This window comes from Marmota monax, unplaced genomic scaffold, assembly GCF_021218885.2.
Source record: "Marmota monax isolate L192 unplaced genomic scaffold, Marmota_monax_Labrador192_F-V1.1 WCK01_AAM20220418_F8-fsc00048, whole genome shotgun sequence".
Lineage (NCBI taxonomy): Eukaryota > Metazoa > Chordata > Mammalia > Rodentia > Sciuridae > Marmota > Marmota monax.
In genome coordinates this window covers 6,664,461-6,689,587 of record NW_026694895.1, presented here as the reverse complement: position 1 = coordinate 6,689,587, position 25,127 = coordinate 6,664,461, and the positions used below count along the sequence as shown (strand labels likewise).

The following is a 25,127-nucleotide window of genomic DNA, read 5'->3' as shown; positions in this document are numbered from 1 at the left end:
TTTTCTCTTGATAACCTTGTTGTTGTTGTTGTTGTTGTTAAAGAAGTGTGACCTTTATGATGGCTTAGGAAAATGTAACACCGTCTCAATTCTACACTATGAACACATAAAATGCAAGAAATAAAATGCACATATCCTTAGACTTAGCAATTCATTTTTAGTAGTGAACCTGAAGTGAAAGTAGCAAGTGATACTAAGATGTTGTATAAAATTTTTAATTGTATGTTTCTTGCTACACAGGTAATAATAATTTCTTTTAAAAACTGATCCACTCAATGAATGGAGCTCTCTGATGTATAGATGATGGTATCTCTACAAGACATGAGGCTATGAAGATTTTAAAACAGAATGAGGTAGATTTACACAAAATTTATAGTTTATCTCCATATTCATATATTCAGGTACCCATTTGAATGGCCTAATAAGAATCTAAAATTTAATGATATAAAATGAAAAGCTGACGACACATGTAATAGTTAATGTGTCAATTTGACTGGGCTAGAGAATGCCCAGTAAAATGTTATTTCTAGGTATGTCTGTGAATGTTTCTAGGAGAGATTGGCAATTGAATTGGAAAACTGAAGTAAAAAGGATCCACCCTCACGAATATAGATAGGCATCATCCAATCTGTTGAGGACAAAAAGGTAGAAGATGGGTAAATACATTCTTCCTTTTGGAGCAGGAACATCCCTCCCCTGCTGCTCTCAGACACTAGCAGTTGTGATTCTTGGGCCTTCAGACTCAGACTGGAATTACAGGACCAGCTTTTCCAGGACTCCAGCTTGCAAGTAGATCATGCAACTTCTCTTCATGAGCCAGTCCCTCATAAGAAATCTCTTTCTAAGTATCTATGTATTTCCTAATGGTTCTGTTCCTCTGAAGAACCCTGACTAATACATATGGTCAAATAATTTTCAACAAGAGTATCAAGACCATTGAATGGGTAAAAGACTGTCTGAAGAAGCTGTTGAATATTGAAAATCTTAAAATCTTTGGTGCCAGGTATGGTGCACACATCTATTCAATGAGATTTCAGAATTGCTTTGGCTTGGTGTCTCTCACTCTTTCCCTTTCCACGTGGGAGAGTTTATTGCGCTTACCATTCTCAGTTCCATCACTGAATATTGGGTGTGTTGCAGACTCTAGATACAGTTCAGACCTGATAGAGAAACTGCCACGTGTCACTGACAGTTCACACTTTCTGAGTTTGATGCCTTGATTGGATGGAATTTTTGGTTCTATTCTTTTGGGGATGAGGTGAGTATATTTTGTGTATGAAGAAGAATGAACCAAATGATAGTGATTCAAAGGACAGGGCAAACTATGCTGGTGATTATTCTGGCCCAGCAAAATCTGGTTCTCCTAACTTTACAAGGATTTTCTAGACTCCTTATATTTGAATGGGTCTAGGTAACTATTTCTTGACTGAGATATGAGAACAAATGACAAGGGTCAGTTTTGGATCACAGCATTTAATTACTGGTCCAAGTCTCTCCAGACTCTGCTTTTACCCAGCTCTGTGATTCTGGAGGTATATCTCAAGATGGGGCTTCCAAGTGATAAGGATACAGAGACTCCCCTGCCAAGTTGTACTAGACATTGTGCATGATGGGTAAAACTGGCTTCCCCCATCCCCTCAAACTAAGGATTGAACCCAGGCATGCTCTACCACTGAGCAACATCCCCAGTGGCCCCACCTTTGTCTTTTGGAGACAGAGTCTCACTAAGTTGCTGACACCAGCCTCAAACTTCCATTCCTCCTGCCTCATCCTCCTGAGTAGCTGGGATTACAGTTGTGCACCACCATGCCTGGCTAAACTTCTATTCTTTATAAATTATCAAGTCTGAGATTATCTATAATAGCAACAGATAACAAAATAAGACACTCTCAACATTTTCAAGAGCTTTAATCTGACTATTTCCAAAGAAAAATAGGCATAGGATTTTTAAAGGGTAAATATAAAGATTTATTATGAATTTTAACATTTTTAAACACCAGCTTTCATTCCTAACAAAAATATAAAAATAATGAATACTTCTGATGGTACTAAAACCTAAAAATATCAGGGAAAAAAAACTTTTCCCTTTTAATTTCAGGTGGAAGCTAGCATTTAAAAGGTTTAGAAACTTCTAAATTTCTTGTCAAAATATGACTTAATTCGACTTTCCAGCTCTTCATGAAACATATACTGTCAGAATAAATGTCCTTCACCAAAAAAAGAACTTCACCTTCTCTGAATAGGATTTTAAATTTTATGCTTAAAGTTTCCGCAAATTAAGAACAATGAAATGCTAATAAACTGGGTCTCTTTCCAAATTACACTTAAACCCAGAGAGGGCAGGAACCATGTGCTACCTTCAGCCATTCTTGGTATCTAGAGGGAGAAGTAATGAGCCCCTAGTGCCGGGGTCCTGCCCTAGCGGGGTCCAGGGAGTCCTGAAGGATGAGTGGCGTTGGCGAAAAGATGAGACAGGAGTCGTTCCGTTGGAGCAATCTCCAGAGAGAGAGCTAATGCAGCTTTCTCTGGGTCATCTTTTATTACAATTTTTCTCATCATTATAGATTCAGAATACGTCATTGATTATATAATTTAAAACTTTGCCAAGACATGACATTTCCTTAACCATGATTGGGGGTACAAAAAATGTAACATTAATTTACATTTTTCCAGGATATGTCCTTCAGTTATATAATTATTAAAACTACAGAATCATTAATAAAATACGTCACTAATTTACATTTTTCAGATTTTCCCAAGATTTACTATTTTTCCCAAGATATGCTATTTTCTTATTAACTAATGCCAAACTACGTAACCAGACTCTAAGTCTCCTAACCAATCATTAACCTAAAGTACACGTGTACTTTATTTCTAATCTAAAATTCCCATCTAAAAAAGTCCCTTTAAATCTTATATTTAAAATATCCTGAAGTTTATTAATCATTCTTAAAACATATCAGAAACCTATACAACTAAAAACTTAAGAATTTCTAAACTTAAGAATCTAAATAAAATAATATTTCTAACATTATTCTAAAACTGTGTCTTATAAAGCTGTTTTAATTAATTCCTAAATTTATTCTCATAAAACTGGTTGGTTGAGCTACTTTCTCAAAGAGTTTCTTTGTTTCTCAGTCAAGGTGCACTAGTTCTCATATCTTTATAATCTTTCTCAATAGAAAGTAAGTTCTAAAAATCAATCCACTTTCCACCAATATTAACTATGCTCATCATATATCCCTATGTAAAGTAAGAAAGGGTTTATAAAAAGAGAAAAATATATCTTTATATGTTTTAACTTTCCTAAGTGTATAATATAACTTTCCTAAATGTAAAAATGAAACTGCATGTGGTGAACTTTGTGAAATAAGCATACTGATTAGGTTTTCTAAGAGACCGGAAATATGGGCTTGGGTTCTAGTTGATATAATCAATGTGGTGCCTAAAATTCTCATGACCTTTCAAAGGATGATTGTTGTCCGTTATCAGGTTTGTCCACAATGTACTGAGATAGAAGAACAGCTTTCTACTTTGTCCTTGATATGCTGAGGGGTAGTAGAACAGCCTCCAAGGCATGAACTACCTGTTATGTTCTAGCCATCTGAAATTTAATTTGTTTGGCATTTAACATACTCATGCCTCCTGTCAGAAACATAAGCATGAAAATGAAAAGTCCCAATTACATAAAAAAGGGTCTCATGGTTTCGGTTTCCCACCAACCAGCGTGGCTTTGCCAGCATTCATCCTCACTGTGACCCTGTCAAGACAGTGGGAGAGCGGCTTTGCCAACACTTTTTCTCACTGTGACCCTGTCAAGACAGTGAGTGGGGGATCGCCTTCACCACAGGCAGCTTTGCATTTACTTCTCCCTGTGTTTCAAGGTTTTCCATCTCTTAGACTTATTCTTTTTAATGTCACTGTTAAAGAAAGAAAATGCTAGTCTTTAGAAGCTCTCTTTGGAGAGGAGAGGGATTGGAAGGAGTCAGGGGATAGTTGGCATGCTCAGAGAAGGAAAGTTCAAGAAAAAGACCACACTTAGCTCTGAGAACGTTGGGTCTGTGGAGTTAATTGCTATGCACAGTGGGGCATGATCACTCCTGAAGTCCTCTGAATCTTGAGTAAAGTCTATAGAAATCACAAACCACAAAGTGTAACTATGTTCCTTCACTCTTTTTTTTTTAATATTTTTTTTAGTTGCAGATGGACACAATATCTTTATTTATTTATTTTTATGTGGTGCTGAGGATCGAACCCAGGGCCTCATGCCTACAAGGCAAGCACTCTACCACTGAGCTACAACCCCAGCCCCTATTCCTTCACTCTTGAAGTTCCTTGAATTTTTGGTAAAGTCTACAGAAATCCCAAACTGCCCAATGTTACTGCATGTCCTCTGGACAATATTAAGTATCGAGTCTACATGTTGGTGGGCACAGGGCCAAAATGGAATTGGCCGACATGACTGCGGCAGAATGAGCCAACATGGGCAGGGGGACATCTGGATCACTTAAGGTCGATTTTAACAGACATGGAACTCATCCACATAACTTATGAACAAAACTGTTTTTAACACAGTGTACTTACATATTTATAAACATACAGCCAAGTTCAAAACAAAGATGAATTCAAAAACTTGGAAATATATTTTTTATTTAAAAAGAAATGGACACTAAAGAATTAAAATTTTCAATTTTTAAAGGAAAGGATATTCATTTTTGCCAAATGTTTACAGTGATATGTATTAAAAGCTATAATTTTCATATGACTCCATCAGTTTATTCTTCAAAATACGCGATGTAAGATTGATCTAGAGAACACTTGACCACATCTACTTCTCCACCTCCATTCTTCTCCCGCTGAAAGTGAATGTTAATTAAATCCTCCACAATTTCTTCTTCCATCTGAATGTTCTCTATTCCCTTCAGAAGCACCGTCCTCTTAGATATTCCTGAAAATACCTAAGAAAGAAAAAAGATAAAAACAAAAATTGCCAAAAGTTTTGAATTCAAAACCTTTCCTCCAAAAGCTGTGCTTAGAATTTGGGATTTTATGTCAGTAGAAATAGGAAGCTGTAGGATTTTCAAAGAGAATGGTCAGAGTCAGATCTGAGTGTCAGAAAAATAACTCTGGTGGCATTATGAAGAATGGAGGAAAGGAGGGCAGTTCAAGAGACAGGTAAAATGGTAGTCAGAGATGGACTGACATGATTTGGTGAATCTGAAATGGTGGAGGTGAGGCAAAATGAAGAGTTAAGTATGAGTTCTTGCCACCAGGTTTGTGGAGTCGGTAGATAGTGGTACCATCTTAGAAGGAACAGGAAGAGGGTCTGTGGTAAAAATAATGAGTTCAATGAAAACAGCAAAAGAATGATTTCTAATACCCAGTGATAACAGATACACAAGAGAAATGCAGCTATGTTCCACATATAAAAATAAAGATGTTTTGTTATTATGTGAGTAATTTTCATTTAAAAATAAATAAAGTAAATAAGGCACTGATTTATATTAAAATATTCTTTAAAAAGTCAGACTCATTCTGAGCCAAGAAAAAAATGAAAAAACTATTTCGAAATCCCTCACTGATAAAATTCAAATAGTAACAGACACAATTTTTTTTTCTTTTCTGTGTGTGTCTCTCTGTAGAGGGGAGGGGGTAGGTTTGTGCAGTAAGTTCTCAAAATGAAAGAAAAGATGACTTTTTGAACTGTAAGCCCAGCTACTCAAGAGGGAAGCCTAGGCAACCTAGTGAGACTCCCATCTCAAAAAAACAAACCAACAAACAAAAAAGATAACTTTACCTGATACTTTTTCACGTGTCTTTCTATGTATGGAGAAACAACAACTCTATGGCAGCTTTGATTTATGTAAAGAGGATATTCTTTCTTTTTCAATATCTTGTCAACAACTGAAAGTAAGCAAAAAGGTTTTTTTTAATATCATAAACATTTTTAATCAAATTTAAAACTTCCTTCCTACAAAATAATATCACTGTGAATAGTGAATTGAGTGATTAATTTCTAAGAAATGTTACCACCCACAAGGAGACTTCACAGTACATAATTTTAAATAGTTCCTTCTGCCTTAAACTATCCCCTACAGTCCATCAATGCACAGGGGGTGCTGATTGTTCTCAGACGGACACTGAGTTACATAAAAAACTATAGTCATGTTGGGCACAGTAGCATATGCCGGTGATCCAACAGGCGGTAGAAGCCAGATCATGGCAAGTTTGAAGACAGTCATCAACTTAGCAAGACCCTGTTTCAAAATTTTAAAAGGGCTGGGGATATAGTTACGTAGTAAAGAACCCCTGGGTTCAATCCCTGGTACCATAAAAAAAAAAAAAAAATACAATAGTCATCTGCACTCATCCTAACAAGATTGGAGGGTTTCTGTTTCTCAAGAAGAATAAATGAGCTGGGCATGATGGCACATGCCTGTAATCTCAGTGACTAGGGAGGCTGAAGCAGGAGGATGAAAAGTTTGAGGCCAGCTCAGCAATTTAGCAAGACCCTCATCAACTTAGTGAGACCCTGTCTCAAGATAAAAAATTAAAAAGTGCTGGGGATATGGCTCAGTGGTTAACCACCCCTGGTATCAAAAAAAAAAAAATAAGTACAAATGAAAACTATGATTAGAACACCATAAATATATAGTGAGTTATAAATTTATTTTACATTATACATATATATAGTAAATTATTTGGTCATCCCAGTATAGTTTATTCAGGAAACTGAAATAATGTGGAGAAGGAGGGTACTAAAGGAAGACAAATAACAAAAATTCATCAGTTTTCTCCAACACAAATGATAGAAAGGACAGTCTGATTTTTTTAGCAGCATTTTTCCCTAAAGTAGAGAAAAGTCATATATCAAAACTGGATAAGGTTTAACAGAAACAATCCTTGAGAATATTTAACCATTTTTTTTTTAATTCCTCTCATAAGTCCACCTTGGGTCAGCAATATGGTACAATGGTTAGAAGTACAGGCCTTCTTGGTGAGGATGTGAAGTTGGCACCCTGAAGCACTGCATGAAGGAACGTAAAATGGTACAGGCAGTGTGGAAAACAGTATGGCAATTCCTCCAATGTTAAATAAACTTGCTATATGATCCAGCAATTCCTCTCACAATTATATATCCAAAAAAAAAAAATCAAAGCAGGCATTGAATAGATATTTGCCCACCAATATTCACAGAAGCATTATTCCCAACAGCCAAAAGGTAAAAGCAACAGATGAATGTGCTAGATACACACACACACACACACACACACACGCAGGCATAACAGAACGTTATTCAGCTTTAAGTAATGAAATTCTGACTATAATACAATACAGATAAAGCTTGAAAACACTATACTAAGTGAACTAAATCAGGCACAAAAAGACTAACAATGTATTATGATTCCACTTATTCAGAAAAGGCATGCTCATAGAGAAGAAATTAGAATTGTTACCAGGTGTCATGAGCCACCCATGGGTTGCATGTGGGTCACCACGCATGGAAGCTTAGTGGATAGAAACATCTGGTGTCTGGGAATGACCAGTGGACATTTTCTCTGGTCAATTGCCCAGAGACAGTGTGAATTTCTGTCCCACTCTTCCGTGACCCACCCAGCACCTGAGATGGGTGTGACCTGCCAAGATGCCAATCAACCCGCTGACTGCAAGACATCACAAAGCAAGACTTTGTCCTTTAAACCTTATCCCTGACTTTGATGTACCCTCTTAAATAAACCACTGGAGCCATCTTTCCTTTGTCTAATGCCAGCACCCATGTGGACTAGATCTATCAGGGGCTCTGCTTTTTGTAAATATATTTCTGACTATGTGTTTTGTTCTTCACTAATTACTTGAGACTCTAAGTGTTCAGGTGTCTTACACCCTCCTGGGCAGGAAGAAGATCCCCACAATGAGACTCTGGTCATTGCCCTTATTAACTAGGAGCTAAAAGAGAATGTAAGAGGGAGATCTTGTTTAATGGGGATAGATTTTCAGTATAAAATGATGGAAATGGATAGTGGTGATAGTTGTACAACATTCTGAAGGTACTTGATGTCACTAAACTATATACTTTAAATGGTTAAAGTGGTAAATTTCATATTATGTATATTTTAATCACCATTTAAAAACAATTTTTAGGGGCTGGGGATGTGGCTCAAGCGGTAGCGCGCTCGCCTGCCATGCGTGCGGCCCGGGTTCGATCCTCAGCACCACATACAAACAAAGATGTTGTGTCTGCCGAGAACTGAAAAATAAATATTAAAAAAAAAAAATTCTCTCTCTCTCTCTCTCTCTCTCTCTCCCCTCTTTCTTAAAAAAAAAAAAAAAAACTTTTAACAAGTTCAGGCCCTACATCAAATAGACTTGCTTCAGTTTTGACTCTGGTACTTATTAGCAATGTGGCCTGGGATTTTTTTTGCTTACTTCTTGACACTTCGGTTTTCTTTTCTGCAAAATGGGTATAATTATATTATCCATCTCATAAATTGTCGTGAAGATTTTGTAAAAACAGAGTTCTGAATTACCTGTAATATTCACCTTCAGATACTTTTATATCCTTCAGAAGTTACTTTTTATAAGGTTCAATATTTTTATCTCCTTTCAGCCAGACATAACCCCTTGGAGGTACCCCCAGAAAGGACATGAGCTCAGATTCTCAAGCTCATATTAGCACCCACTATAAAGTATTTAATTATATTCTAATGCACAGATAAGTCTCTTGTGGATTGTTTTTAATACAAGAGAGGGACCACTAACATCAAGCAGAGAAATTGAACATAAGAACTTGGAAAATTAAAATCTGGATCCTTAACTATTGAAATTTCTACCAAGTTATGATCCATTTCTAAAACCTCTTCCATTTGTGTCTCTATTTAACCATAAAACACCCACCATTGGGCACAATGGCACTTGCCTGTAATCCTATCTATTCAGGAGGCTGAGGTAGGAAGAGCACAAGTTCAAGGCCAGCCTGGGTATGTTAGTAAAACCCTGTCTCCAAATTAAAAATAAAATGTACAGGATGTACTTCAATGATAGAGCACCCCTAGGTTCAATCCCCAGTACCCCCACCACACACACACACACACACACACAGCCCTAAACTTTGTCCAAAGGTCCAGAGGAAATGCTTCACTTTTTACTAAATTTATGCTTTCAATACAGTGTTTCAATTTTTTAAGAAGTACTTATTACATTGGTATGAAAAAAATATAATCCATGTTTTTTAATTATACAGTTGGATTTTTACTATACATATAAACCCAGGAGAAGCCCAATTATTTCACTAACAAGAACAAGAGTATTTTGAGTATTTTACATAGAGAATCACTTGAACATATTTTTAAAAAGCAACTATAGAATCTTTTCAGTTGTAAGTATGTAAACCTTCCTAATATGATCTGATAAAAGTCCATTTTTTTTTCCTTTTTCTTTTATATGTGTGCATGTGAGAGACAGAGAGAAAGAGAGAGAGAGATTCTGGATATTAAACCCAGGGCTCCAGACATGCTAAGCAAAGCACTCTACTATAAGCACTAAGCTACATTGAAGACCTTTTTTATTTTTTATTTTGAGACAGGGTCTCCCTAAGTTGCCCAGACTGATCTCAAACTTGCAATCCTCCTGCCTTAGCTTCCTGAGTTGCTGGGATTACAGGCATGCACCACCACATCCAGCTAGTAAAACTCCATTTTACCAGAAAAAAAGAACAAATGTCTAGCTCATCTCTCCTGGAATAGATTTCCTCTACCTACAAGACTTTTGTCAGTAATAATATGTGAGATGAAAGTCAGAGTTGGGTTTTTTGAGGGTTTGGTTTTGGTTTTGTTTCATTTTGGGGTGCTAGGGATTGAACCCAGAGGTGCTTTACACTGAGCTACATCCCCAGCCCTTTTCATTTTGAGACAGGGTCTCACTAAGTTGCTTAAAACTTTACTAAGTTGCTGAGGCTGGCCTCAAACTTGTGATCCCTCTATCTCGCCTCCTAAGTTACTGGTTGAAGAGAGATTACACTTACACTTTAGTAAGAAAGTTACTTATCTTTTAGGCCTGTTTCCTCATCAGTAAAATAAATATATCACCTACTTCCAGAGTCGTGTGAGAATCAGAAGAGATAATACATAGAGTGTCAGTGTACAATGTACATACAGTGCCATGCATGTACATACAGGTCATGATGGTGACCTTATGGTTCAAGGATCATGGGAGTGTTATTTGTAGCAACATTAGCATTCTCAGTAGTAGTCAAAAAGTTATTTTCTAGACTCTACCCTTTTATAAGGTGAAGAAAAATCCCCAATTATCATGATAATTAGAAGTAAAGGAAGTAAAATAGGAATACTTTCAGAAATGGCAGAAAAGAGTTAAATGACAGAGTACTAAACTTCTCAGTGGGCAAGTACCTCCAGCTTCCACAAATGTGATGATGGCACTTCCGGATCGCTTATCATAGTCCACGCTTTCCACCTCTCCACCTCCAAGTCGGGACTTGCAAAAGCTCAGCTCTAGTTTGTCTCTCATCTGATCTTCAGGCAACTCATCAGGAATTTCAGTAACACTGATCTTCATTTTAGAAACTTCTACATGAACCTGGGAAACGGTTTCATGTTTGGAAATATGGATGAGAAAAGAGCCCGTGTTCAACAGAATTCCTCAAAGCTTTAAATTTACCTGGAATCTGACTCCTGTGTTGAGTGGAACTGGATTGGCTGTAACCTCCAGAATCACGTCCTCCATCTGCACACGATGCTTCCCCATTTGTAACACATTTTTTGCAACTGAAAATAATTTTGAAAGTATTAATTTCCAATTTCTCTGAAGTTTTTGTGCTTGTTTAAGAATAAATTTTCATGAATATTTTGATTTTCTTTAATAGCAAATGATATAATTTTAACATTTTTCTTGGGATTTCCAAATGCTAATGGTCTTGTCATCAAAGCAGAATATATTTATATTGCAATACATCAGCAAAAATGAGAGTTTTTCTCAAATTCCATATTCATCTTAAGGGATCAATCTCTCCTCTGATTTATCTTAAGAGACATGCCCAATGATAGTCCTCTAGAAATTCATATGTTATTCATATATTATTTCCATTAGGCACACACCCTTCTTTCCACCACTGACAGCATTACCAGAGAATTCCTCTAAAACATTAGATCTCAGTCAGAAATTCTTCCATGTTGAGTAAGTTAGGAAAACTTTTGCAGGCCAATGTCATTTTTACAATTGACTTTAACTGTATTTAACTTAATCATTTGTCACTCCCATGTTACAAGCACCATAGAAATACATAGTCGTTTTAGTCTTTGTCTTGATAAGGATAACATAATAAAAAATGAATGGCCCTGAAAACCACCAGGTCCCACCCTATAACTTCACAATGTACACGTGCTTATCAGAGTGAGAATGTTTTATTTTGTTTTGTTGGTGATTTTCATTTTTTTGTCATATTTAATGAGGCATTTCATTTCACTAAAATGCTCTTGAAATCATTCCTTTGAAAATCAGAGAACCCCACTATACCAATCACAAAGCCGTCAGGTCTAATTTTTTCACACAAATGGGAGAGGCTCAGTATTATAATTATGCCAAAAACATTAAAAATCCAAAGAGCAACTATATGCAAATTTAAAATGTATGTGAGTAGGTATTTCTTTTTTAATTGTGTGGCATGAGTTTATAACACTTCAGTTGCTGCAATTTGGAACTGCTTGTTCTAATTTATCATGAAGACAAGAGATGTTCATTCTCTGTCTCATAAACCTCACTGTGTTTATGACAACCAGATAGCACAGCTGGAGGGAGAGAGAAACAGGACTAGAAGGCAGGGCGTTGTCTTGTGGGAATTCAGACTCACTGTACCACAACATGACTTTATAAATTGGATAATTTTTTTTTCTTTTTTTTTCTTTTTTTTTTTTTTTTGCTAAGGGCAACAGACGACAATTACACAAAACATCAATGAAGTAATACTCAGATGATCCTCTTTCCCATTCACGCCCCCCCCCCAAGAAACTCCCAACATCTGGTGATATGACACAGTGGAGAGAGACCACTTATGTCTCAACTTCTATGACTCGAACAGCCAAAAGCCAACTCCTGATTCATTACGTTCAAATGTAGCACTGTCCCAGGAGATCAGGGGCTCAGAGCCATGTCAACAGTAGAAACAGTGATGTGGCTCTATCTGAAGAAAATCCTAATCCCAGCATTTCCAGGTAAAGGCTGTGCAGAAACCTGGCTCAGAATCCTCATTTATGTCTGCCAGTTCCATCCCGACTACCACTGTCCACTGCCAATGTGGCTCCTGGCCTCCACCTCTCGTCAGCTGCAGTGGTGGCGCCAGGGTAAACAGAAGCTCACTGGGGAAGAGAGCCTCATCTGAGCATTCACCAACCTTCTGGAAAGTCTTTCCTGTCAACATTTATTTTTAGGCTACCATGGTAGGACCGGGAGTCAGGAGATAGGGGTTATGATTAAGAATTTCTGAATATAAACATTGAATGGCCCTGAAGACCACCAGGTCCCACCCTATAACTTCACAAATACCAGAATGAAGGCCAACCTGCTCCGAGGAATGTTGGTCCTCAAGAAATTACACAGGCAAGTGATCGTGGACTGAAATCTCCAAAGCTATAAGCCAAAATAAACCTTTCCTCCTTTAAGTGGATTTCTCTCAGGTATTTGTCATAGTGATGAAAAGCTAACTAACACACATAATGTCTTATAGTCAGTTTTCTCATCTATAAAATGGGGATATTATATCTGCTTCAGAGTGTCACTACAAGGATGAGAAAAAATATTATATGGAAACATGGTAAACAATAACCAAATATCTAAGAAATAAATATATAACATATAAATACATAATTCTCTCACTTTTTCTAGTCAGTATTGTACAGTGTTCCATTCTAAAGCCCACATCATTCACGTAGATGAGGACCTTCTAAATAACTGTGCCAATAATACACTATCTCAAAATCTGGAAAGACCTGTCAAAATTCCAGTGCTCTCCAAAGATAACATGGTTATATATATATTTTTTAAGATTAATCATACCTTAAAGGGGAATGCAGGGAAGGGAGGGGGAATGGGAATCGGAAAGATGGTAGAATGAATCGGACATAACTTTCCTATGTTTATATATGGATACATGACCAGTGAAACTCCACATCATGTACAACCACAACAATAAGATCATAATTAGAATAAGTTATACTCCATGTATATTAATATATCAAAATATACTCTACTATCATCTATATCTAAAAAGAACATATAAATTTTTTTTAAAAAAAAAGAAAAAGAAACTACATCCAAAAAGGCAGAATACTGTTAGATATCAGAAAAAAAAAATGGTTTTACTTTTAATTATTAAAGATTTTTATTTTTATTTTTCTTCAAAAAAAAAAAAGGAGAGTAGTCATACCTTCTTCTTTTTCAAAGGTGATAAGTGCTTGTCCTTTTTGTAGCTCATAAGGCACTTGTGATTTCACTTCAAATGAATAGGAAATGTTTGAAAACTGGCAAACATCCTCAGGAGTCTCTAGTGATGTGAATTTTATCTTTGTCTCTGGAATATCCTCTTTAATCTAATTCAAATAGAAATGTTTGCTTAAAATCAAGATAATAAATAACTTTAGTCCCACCAATGACAATAGATTTGGTCAGCCAATAATTCATTCTCCACTGATTTTAGAACCTCATAGAATATTGACTGTAGACTTATTTAACATCTTTAGTAATTGCTTTTTCCCCTGCAAGTACTCAGTAATGTAATCAAATACTGATCCTTTAATATCATTTCACAAATGAAATTATAAATACATAATCCTCTCACTTTTTCTAGTCAATGTTTAAACTAGTCAGTATGTGTTCCACTCTAAAGACCACATCATTCATGTAGACAAGGACCTTCTAAATAACTGTGCCAATAATGCACTATCTCACAAGGAAATCATTAGATAACATGTTTAATTTCACTGCAAAGAAGTGTGAAATACAGGACTGGGTGTACTGTGGTTATGTTTATGACAAACCCAGAGAGTTTCATCTAAAATGAAAGACTACTGAATCATATGATATGAAATTTATCACATTTAAATTCCATATTTCCCCACACCTACCTATCAACTTTTAAACATTACCACAACATAAACTTATAAAAAAGTTAAGGGATACTAACAACAAGAATTAAAGGAACTGGGGATGTAGCTCAGTGCTTGCCTAGTATACATAAGGCCCTGGGTTCAATTCCCAGCATTACAAAGGAAAACAACAACAAAAAAAAAAAAAAAGAAGAAGAAGAAGAAGAATTGCAACCTGAAGGATAAAGTTAGGTGGTTATGATTAACTATTTAAAATGATTGGGATTTGCCTAGCGTACACAAGGCACTGGGTTTGATTCCCAGCACAGTAATAATTAATTAATTAAACAAGGGCTGGTGCGGCTCAATAGTAGAGCTCTTGCCTATCATGCTCAAGGATCTGGGTTGGATCCTCACATCATAAAAATATAAAACAAAATCACTGGGATTGACAGACATACACAACACACATAAATGCACAAATGAGTTTACATTCCTATTTTTCATGGTTATTTTGCATAAAAGGTGTATCACTAAAGATTAGACACATTCACTGAGTCATTTGATCTAACCTGACACTTATTTTATATCTTTACATCTAACTTCAGTAAAAATTTCTGATTGTTGGCTAGGTACCATGGCACATGCCTATAATCCCACCTACTCAGAAGGAGTACCACAAATTTGAGGCCAACCTCAGCAATTTAGCAAGGCCTGACGCAATTTAAAGAGATGCTGTCTCAAAATAAAAAGGTCTGAGAGTGTAGTTCAGTGGTAAAGTGCCCCCCAAATTCAATCTCCAGGACCAAAAATAAATCTGATTACCATAGGCTAACCAAAACAATCTGCATATCTGTATTCAGGGTACAGGGCTCATGCCTATAATCCCATCTACTCCAAAGGCTGAGGCAGGAGAATCAATCACAAATTCAAGGCCAGCCTGGGAAACTTAGTGAGACCCTGTATCAAAAATAAAATAAATAGGGCTGTGGGGAGAAGGGTGACCTGGGGATATGGCTCAGTGTTACAGTCCCTGCCTAGCATGGGCAAAGTCCTGGGTACAATCCCCATCAACACACACACACACACACACACACATACACATTTACAATATGGGGGCGAGGTTGGGGTTCTCAGTATACCCTGAGAAGGCAAGAGCTTTCCAGGGTGACTGAGAAAGCCCAGTACTAGTCCTGGCTAGTCTCTATTGTGACAGAGAACATCTCACTTAGGCTCTGTTGATCTCAACTTAGGTCCCTGCAAAGTGGGTCTACTGGACTGGCTGGTTTCTAAAGGTCTTTGATCTGGCCCCAGTCTGAGAAGTAACCAGAATCCTAACCATCTTCTGCTGAAATTCACCCATCTCATGAGCAGGGGCAACTTTACTTCCAGGTACTCAAATCCCTATCTTGTGTTTCAACAACAAAGTGATGATATTTTAATTTTCTAACCATCTGGGCTGTTAAGAAGAAACAAGGAATGAAAGGTACATCTAATTCAAATACAGGAAAATTTAGGAAAGAATTTAAATGGTGAGGATTAATATAAGTCCAACTTTTTAAACTAAAATTCACCCAAATTACTAGCACCTTGGATGAGGAAGATGATAAATGGATTGAGTGAGAAGACCAAGTATTTGATCCAAAAGTGATTGGTAGTAACTATCACTTTATTTGACTTTGTAAATTTTGTTCATTTTTTTTTTGGGGGGGGAGGTTGTAAGTATTATTAAAGTGTATATAAGTAACAGAAAAGTTCATATATCCTCCGGGTACCATGGCATACACCTATCATCTCAATTGGGAGGCTGAGGCAGGAGGATCAAAAGTTCAAACTTAGTTGGACAGCTCAGTGAGAACTTGCCTCAAAATAAAAAGGGCCAGGGATATAGCTCAGTGATAAAGTACCCCTGAGTTCAGTCCCCACTACCCAAAAAGAAACGTGTATGAATCCTAAGTATATATCAGGATAAAAATCACACAAAGCTGACACGCTGTGTGACTGGTACCCAGAACATGACAACACCCCAGAAACCTTCCTGGGTTTCCACAGGGGTCTTACCCGCCTCTGAAGGCAACTACTGGCCTAATTCTGAACATCTTGCTTTGGCACTTTATTTAAATGGAAACAAATGGTATACCCTTGTTATGGTTTGGATATGTGGTGTCCCCCCAAAAGCTCCTGTGTTAATGCAAGAATGATTGGATTGTGAGAGCTGTCACCAAACAGCCCATCCTAGTTTGAATGGACTGACTGGGTGGTAACCATATGGCAGGTGGGGCATGGCTGCAGGAGGTGGATCACTGGGGGTGTGCTCTGGAAGGGTGCATCTTCCTGAGGCCCCTTGCCCTCTCTCATCTTCCTGGCTGCTATGAGGTAAGCAGCTTTCCTCCACCATGCCCTCTGCCCTGACATTCTGCCTCACCTCAGGCCCAAAGCCATAGAGTTGGCCCACTATGTTCTAAATCTCTGAAACTAGGAGCCCAAATAAATTTTCCCTCCTCTAAATTGTTCTTGTTGGGTATTTTGGTGACAAGAATTAAAAGCTTATTAACAATAGCTGGGGATATAGTTCAGTTGGTAGAGCAGTTGCCTCGCATGCACAAGGCCCTGGGTTCAACCCCACCATCACAAAACAAAACAAAACAAAAAAAGTTGATTAACAACCTTCCACTGTCTTTTTTGATCAACACCATGTTTATGAGATTCATCCGTCTTATTTTATGTAGATGTGGTCTGGTCATTCTCAATATTGTGCAATAGTCAATTGTGTGTGAATATACCCTAATTTATTAATTTATCCTATTTTGGAAGAACATTTAGGTTGTTTTGGTGCTCTGAATGTTTTTAAAATGAACTTCGTGTAATTACATCACTTTTTCTTAAAGTACATGTCCATAAAAATGTGAAACACAAAATAGAGTACCTGGAAGACTCCGGCGGCCTCTTGTAACTCGGCTTCAAGCTTTTGAATCTCCTCCTTTAAATGGATATTTTCCTTTATAATTTCATCAATTAATCCCTAAAAAATATCAAATGGTACCCGCAAAGTTTAATAGAGCTCATTAGTTTAAAACTCATAAAGTTTAAAATGAGCTCATTTTTCTACATTAATTAAAAATGCTAAATTTCCCCACCTGAGCAAGACAAAGAAAGGTAATAGATACTCTCAGAATTAATTGTGCTCACATGAATAATATCTTCGTTGAATATTTTACCTGATCACCAGTGATTCTGCTAACATTTTCAATTTTTCTATCTCTATAATATGAATAAGGAAACTGCTTTTCACCCAGAACCAAAGTCAAAGACATTTTTATAATTGAGGCAGGGATTGAGACTAGTTCGCTTCCTTGCTATTTGTGACTACTAAATGACTTTTAAATTACACCAAAACTGTCAACTTGTTAATCTGTGGCAATATTAAAAAAAATATATATTAGCTGTGATTCCCATAGTCTACAGCTATCTTAAAAGGTCAAACACATGGCCTTTGGGTAACAGGCTTAAACTACCTGGGCCTCTGCTCCCTCTTTGGTTAGATCAGATAATTGCTAATTAATCTTTGAATTTCCAGGTGCAAGTCCAAGAATGAGGGAATGCATGAGAAAGCAGCTACATTCTGTTGTAAACTCTGTAAACAAAAGATTAGAAATACAAACCTTCCTACAAGGCTTAAATAACACAACAAAACTTAAAAAAAAATTCCAAAAATGTTGGATCCTAATAGCTTCCAAAATGCAAGGTAATGTTGGACAAAGACATATAAAAGTGCTTTACTAAAAATTAAATTTTTATTAATATCTAGTCATTTTCCTTTTTACCTCATTTTGGTCGTCTTTCATCAATTCTTCATTTGTCTGATGTTCCTTAAGAACTTGTTTGTTGTTTTCTTTATCAGCTTCCATGATTTTCTAATTATCAAAGATTTAAAAAAAAAAAAAAACTTTCAGGGCTGGGAATGTAGCTCAGTGGTAGAATGCTTGCCTAGCATGCGCCAAGCCCTGGGTTCAATCTCTAGCACCACAAAAATGAAGGAAGAAAAAGAGAAGGGATGGGGGAGGAGAAGGAGGAGGAGAAGAAATTTAATTTAAAATACTTTTTAAATAGTACATACACATACAAGGTGAAGAAGAAAGAAATAACAACTTTTATAGAGTCTATATTTCAAATAATTTTCACACCTATAAGTACATAAAAATTTCTTAAAATCATTTGCTTTCAAGGATATATATAAAATAATGTGTATTAACATTCTTTACAGTTCACATTCCAATTACAATATTATGCTCCATTTTAAAAGACTACTATTTTGATCTTCCAACCTTTCTAAAGGTTTTGATTTAAACATTTAATTCTCTCTACTGTATTTCCCAAAAGTAAACCAAGTATAAAGGCCCCCAATGCATTCTTTCTCTACATAGGTGATCTCACTTGGAGTTTTAATGAACTCTCCCTAGGGTCAATTAATTTACATGTGTTTTTAAAACCTCTAACTGAAAAATTAACATTCTTTTCAAGTATAAATATAGGCAATTATGGTAGTGTTCATACCAACTGTAACAAAGTCACTAGTAGAAAGGACAGATAGTTTCATAGAATATTATAATTGTTGCAAATATACTGAAATATTGTTTTCAACACAGCTTCTGATAGGTCTTGTGAAATACTGTAATATATTAATACATATTAGTATCAAAAGTTTGTTTAAATATTCTGATAACCATATTTCAATATAATTGGTTTTCTTAATTAAGAATGTGAAAAGAGAACCTAGAGAATGGGAGAAAATCTTTGCTAGTTATGCTTCTGACAGGATTAATATAGAGAATAGATATAAAAAATTTTTTTAAACTTATCATAAAAACAAGTACCCTAATTAATAAATGGGCTAATAAGCTAAACAGATATTTCTTAAAAGAAGAAATACAATGAACAACAAATACATGACAAACTGCTCAACATCAGTAACAATTAGGGAAATGCAAATCAAAACTACACTGAGATTTCATCTCACCCCAGTTAAAACGGCAGCCATCAAGAATACAAACAATAACTAGTCACAGTAGCAAACACCTATAATCCCAGCAACTTGGGAGGCTAAGGAAGGTGGATCACAAGTTCAAAGCCAGCCTCAGCAATGTAGCAAGGCCCTGTTTCAAAATAAAAAGGGCTGGGGATGTGACTCAGTGGTTAAGCACCCCTGGGTTCAATACTGGTACCAAAAACAATCAAACAAACAAAAAGAGAATACAAACAATAATAAATGCTGAAGAGTTTGTGGAGAAAAAGGAACAGTTTTATACTGTTGGTGGTATTATAAATTTATACAACCCTGAAAATCAATGAGTATGGAGATTCCTCAAAAGACTAAAAGGAACTACCATATGACCCAGCTATACTACTTCTCAGTATTTATCCTAAAGTGTTAAATTCAGTCTACTATAGCGATACATGCATACCCATGTTTATGCAGCAAAATTCACAATGGTCAAACAATGAAACCAGCTTAGGTGACCATCAATGGATGAACAGAGAAAGAAATGTGGTATATATACACAATGGAGTTTTACTCAGCTATAAAGAAGAATAAAATTATGTCATTTTCAGGAAAATGGATGGAACTTGAGAACATTATATTAAGCCAAATAGGCCAAACTCAGAAGGTCAAGGGTAGTATATTTTCACTTACATGTGGAAGCTAGAGAGTAAAAAGGAAAAGAGGGGTAGGGGTGGGGAGATCTCATGAAAATCAAAGGGAGATCATTAGAGTAGAAGAAAGGTACCAGGGGAGAAAAGGAGGTAATGATATTGGCCAAATTATATTGTAACTTAGTGCACATGTACAAACATGTAACAATGAATCCCACTGTTATGTACAATTATAATAAACCAATAAAAATGGAAAAGAAAAAAATTGGTTTCCTTTGTTAGTCTATGTATTTTTATACACTTAAAAAGCTTCATTTTTGATTAGGAAAGGCCTATAGGCATCAGGTGTAGTGGCACATGCCTGGAATTCATGATACTGGGAGGCCAAGGCAGGAAAATCACAAGTTCAAGGCCAGCAACTTGATGATACCCTGTCTCAAATAAAAAACATTCAAAAGAGCTAGAGGGATAGCTCAGTGATAAAAGCTCCCCTAGGTTCAACCCCTAGTATCAGAAAAAAAAAAAGGGGGGGTGGGGGGAGGCCCATAAGTTTTGCCACTCTAGCAAAGGATTAAATGGTATTAAAAAAGGGTCAAGAAAACCAGTCTGTACTGGTACTGTACTAAGATGAAAACTTGCTAGATTGTTTGATACAAAAAAACATCATGACTGTCTTTCTGTCTTTAGATGAACCTTAATAGCCAGTCTGCTGTATCATTTTCCAAGACTGTAAGTAGTTAAATTCCCAGTATTTTCAAAAAGAAAAAATTATTGCTTTTTAAAAATAAAAGACAGCAGGGCACTGTGGCACATGTCTGTAATCCCAGCAACTAGAGAGGCTAAGGCAAGATAATTCCAAGTTCAAGGCCATCCTTGACAATTTAGCAAGACCCTGATTCAAAATAAAAAATAAAAAGATCTGGGGATATAGGTCATTGATAGAGCACCCCAGATATATATATATATAGATAGATATATAATCCTCAGATATATAGATAGATAGATAGATAGATAAAGATATAGATATAGGTATACATTTATTTATATTTATATTTTAAGACTGTGTGTGTGTGTGTGTGTGTTTTGCACTGGGTAAACTTGCCTTAGTTTACCCAGTGCAAATATAGGAATATAAGAAAAATAGAGGGTCACATAGCACTCAGATCTTGGTTTCTAATACTATCTCCAATAAAATGAACCAAGGCTCCTTAAATCAGTGGTTGATTTTAGTCCTAGGACAGGAAATATATAAGATAAGCCTGGAATATCTTTTGTCACTCTGTGATCGCAGTTTACCCCATTACACGTTACATGACTTTGATTAATCCCACTATTTACTTTGATTATCTCATTATGGTGACATCTGCCAGGCACCCAGACTTTGATTTCTAACGCTGTTCTCCACTCAGAGGAGCCAAGGCTCTTTGGAGAAATGACTGCTCCAGGGATTGGAACAGAAAAACTACAAAATGTGCCTGGGACATCTTGTGATGCCAAAAAGCAAGGAAATGCTTAAAGAATGATGAGGACATGTCAAAAGGACACAGGATTCAGCTTTAATTGGTTTTCACTGACCAAATCTGGGAATAAATTAGGGATTAAGACAAATAATGGTAGTCATGATTAAAGCCACTGAGTAGAAAACAAAACTATGAGATGAAACCTAAGTAAATAAATTTAAAAATTGAAATTTTGGTGAAGACAGAAATATTTAGTTAGTTTCAAAATACTTCCCCACAAAATACGTACTACTTTCAAAGGGGAAAAAAACAAGTAACTCACAGCAGAAAAGCCTGGCAGAAGCCACCATACCAAGATAATTTAAATAATGTGATAAATCAATATCATGTAACATGAAATAGATGCCCTGAAGTCACAGTGTGATTTTGATGATATTCCTGCCAAAGATGCCATCTTCTGAATCTAAGACAAAAAAAAAAAAAAAAAAATTCAAGTTTAGGCACATTCTACATTACAACTGGCCTGTTCTCTTAAATAAAAGTGTCAAGTTCATGAAAATCAAGGAAAAACAGAGAAATTTCCAGACTAAAGGAAACCAAAGAATATCACAACTAAATATGCAGTCCATGATTCTGATATTGAGACAACTGGGATATCTGAATTTAATATGATGATTTGATGATAGAAATATCACTATTAATTTCATGATTGTGATGACTATATTGTGGTTATATAAAAACACATTTTTTTTGGTAGGAAATCTATGCCCAAGTATGTCACAGTGATAAATCATCAAGTTGGAAATTTGTTTGCAAATAATTCAGGGCAAACAAAAATTGTTCTACTGTACTTCAAATTTTTCTGCAAGTTTGAGATGGTCTAAGATGAAAAATATATACATTTTTTTAAAACTACAGACACACACACAAATATATATATATATATATATATATATATATATATATATATATATATATACATATCACTGTTGTATAAACAATTGCAGAATCTTCCTAATGGTGTTCACCCAAAGTCTAACACAATCTGACCCCAACTTACTTACCATATTTAAACAACTCCTCAACCACATTTGAGGGTTCCTTGAAGGAGGATCCCTCCTCTGTCTCCGGTACCGCACTATATCACCTCCTTCCACCCCTCCCAACCTTAATTAAGTTCAACCCCAAGAAATTCTGCTGTTCAAGGACCATTCCAAATCTCCCCAAAGTTCTTAAAGACTTGTCTGATTCCTCCAAAATATTACATCCCCTCCCCCACTTCATTTTTTGGTTAGGAGTACTTGAATTTATTTTTGTATCTGTGTCATTTTCCGTGACTGAAGACAGGAATCATGTTCACTTCCTCTTGCAATCCATGCAAAGCACAACTTTACACAATGAAAATATTCAATTTATGGAAGTGTATGGTATCTTGACTTGCATATTTGTTCTGCACAGACCTCGTATACATGTGAAGTCCTCTTATTATATTTCCAAAAGACAGAAACTTCACTGTTATTTAATTGCTTTCTTAAATTATTATTGTTGGTGGTGCATGCCTGTAATCCCAGCAATTTTGGAGGCTGAGGCAGGAGGTTCACAAATTCAAAGCCAGCCTCAGCAATTTAGACCCTGTCTCAAATTTTAAAAACAAAATAAAACTAAAAGGACAGGGAATATTGATTGTTCAGTGGTAACGTGCTCCTGGGTCCAATCCCCAGTAAAGTGTCCCCCCCTAAAAAAAATCATTTTTACAATGTATTAAAGGTTCTCAATGTAAATGGTCCCCCCAACTCCTTAGGCATGTTCACCACCTGAATAATATCCCTCTTTGAAGCGAGTCAGATGTGTGGTAATACTTTCCTTTTGTGCAATCATGTGGGGGGCAGAATAATGACCCTTTCAATATCCACATCTTAATCCCAAAATGTAAAAATGTTAGATTACATTGCAAAGGAGACTTAAGGCTGCAGATTAAATTCAGGTTGCCAATCAGCTGTCTTTCAAATATGGAAGTCTTCCGGAATTATCTCTGGGAACCAGTGTGATCCAGAGGGTCCTTAAAAGTAAAAGAGGAAGACAGAAGAGTCAGTGAGATGTGAGGACTGAAGAATGGCCAGAGATGCAAAAGTTGCTGGCTTTGAAGATGGAGAAAGAGCAACTGAGTCAAGTGAGGTGTGCAGATTCTAGAACTCAGAAAGGGAACTGGTCCCAAGAGCCTCCAGAAAAGGAAAGCAGCCCTGCCAACACTTTGGCTTTAGCCCAGTGAGACCTGCACAGGACTTCTAACCTACAGAATTCTAAAATTAAAAGGAGGGAGGGGGATAAACCACTAAATCCATGTAATTCATTATGGTGGTGAAATAAAAACCAATACAAACCACCATCATCTCGTTTCCCTAAAATATCATATCACTGTGTTGCATAGTGTTTTTGAATGGAATCTTTGCATATTCAGGCCCAGCAGCAAGAAGAAATACAATATATGCATGTTGTATATACTTGGAACATAGTGTCAAAGGACAAAAGTACAACAGTTTAAAGCTCTTACTTGGCTTTATTTTACTATTGGAGGATCTCACACTTTATTTCATAAATAGATTTAAATGTTCCCATGAGCTGAGTAGAAGTTGGTTTTGCAGAGAAAGTTTTAAAAAGCAGAAGGGGGGGAGGTTTGTACAAAAAGTAGATTGGTCATTGCAATGTTACTTTCTTTGTAAGGCTGGGACAGACAGGAAATCAGAATAGAAAAATAACTGCTTGGTTACCAACAGGCTATTTCAGGTTACTTCTTTTTTTTTTTTTTTTGTATGAATTAAATCAGAGGGAAGTCATTATCATGCTAATTGAAACTAGCCTGCTTAGGAAACTTGGCTGTTATCTTTCTCAGAAGGACAGTTACAACTTAGTTTTACTTCAGTGACATGGAACTTTAGCATGGGTTACTCCATATTGATTTTTTAGTCTGGTCTCTTGGGGCCCAGTGCATGAGCTTAATCCAAATAATGGCCCCCTATAGTTTTGATTTTACAATAGTATTCTCCTTTGGATGCCTCCTACAAGAAAACCTTGCCAGTTCTGAAAAGTGAGACATGGGTGCAGAACTCTACGTCTGCCAAGAAGAATAGAAATCCGTTTTCCTAAGAACTCTTCCTGGAGACCCTCCAAGAAAACAGTAGGGAGACATAAATCATTTTAAGTTTCAATTTCCCGAACGAAACAAAGCAAACAGACGACGGGTCTGAGGGCCCGACGGCGCAGAGAAAGCTAAATGGCCCCCGAGGCAGGTGCGCCGCAGGGGTTTACGTGTCCCCAAACACCCAAAGTGCGGAAAGCGCTCTTGAGCGCGGGGATCCCAACCCTGCCTCTCCCCAATTCCCGAGCGTCGCTGCAGTGGAACCCGCCTCCCTTCCCACCGGGGCTGCTCGTAGCAGGGATTAGGAGCAAGGGACCGGGCGCCCCACTCACCAGCGTCCACCAGCCAAGCGCAGCGCCCCGGGGCTCCAGCGCGCGTGACCTTCCGGAAACCGCCCTTGCCCAACGCGGCTGGACGGCGACGTACTGGGTGCTGGAGCTGGTGCAGTCTCCTGCAGAAGCGCCCAGAAACAGCTTAGGTGCCCTCGAGTAGGTGCCACTCACTCAAACCGCTTGGTTCCTTCAAAAAAAAAAAAAAAAAAAAAAGAAAGAAAGAAAGAAAAGAAAAGGGGGGAAGACTTTTCTTTAAAACTTAAGCGCGACTAGGAACACTAAACCTTGTGGCTCCCATAATCATCCACTAACAGAAACAAAAAGTTAGAACTGATTTCACTTTCGGTTCTTGAGACACGGTTGTTTTGTTTTTGTTGTGCCAACATTTTCCTAACAAGTATTGCTAAAGTATCTAAAACACTAATTTTAGGACATGATTTTTAAAACACATTTT

General features: G+C 36.8%; 1 protein-coding gene across 3 annotated transcripts; it reads right to left on the bottom strand.

The window, feature by feature from the left end:
- Positions 1 to 4,620: 4,620 nt before the first annotated feature.
- Positions 4,621 to 24,888, bottom strand: Nmi (N-myc and STAT interactor). 3 transcript variants are annotated; one of them, XM_046426933.2, is made up of 9 exons: positions 24,674 to 24,888; positions 23,153 to 23,264; positions 17,918 to 18,007; positions 17,020 to 17,115; positions 13,436 to 13,598; positions 10,675 to 10,781; positions 10,407 to 10,593; positions 5,798 to 5,904; positions 4,621 to 4,958 (listed from the first exon to the last, which is right to left on the bottom strand). In XM_046426933.2, exons 3-9 carry the CDS (start codon positions 17,999 to 18,001, stop codon positions 4,776 to 4,778), a joined length of 927 nt encoding a protein of 308 aa, XP_046282889.1. In that variant the 5' UTR covers positions 18,002 to 18,007; positions 23,153 to 23,264; positions 24,674 to 24,888; the 3' UTR covers positions 4,621 to 4,775. The 3 variants fall into 3 exon arrangements, with proteins under 3 accessions (XP_046282889.1, XP_058429469.1, XP_046282890.1); XM_058573486.1 differs by having other exon boundaries at positions 17,918 to 18,110; positions 24,674 to 24,860; XM_046426934.2 differs by lacking the exon at positions 23,153 to 23,264 and having other exon boundaries at positions 24,674 to 24,860.
- Positions 24,889 to 25,127: the final 239 nt, after the last annotated feature.

Excerpts from the sequence above, each read along its gene's own strand:
- Nmi (XM_046426933.2), bottom strand. The coding sequence starts at position 18,001 with ATGGAAGCTGATAAAGAAAACAACAAACAAGTTCTTAAGGAACATCAG. Across the intron at positions 17,116-17,917 it reads TGAAAGACGACCAAAATGAG|GGATTAATTGATGAAATTAT; the intron begins GTAAAAAGGAAA and ends GATATTTTTTAG. Across the intron at positions 10,594-10,674 it reads ACACAGGAGTCAGATTCCAG|GTTCATGTAGAAGTTTCTAA; the intron begins GTAAATTTAAAG and ends ACCGTTTCCCAG.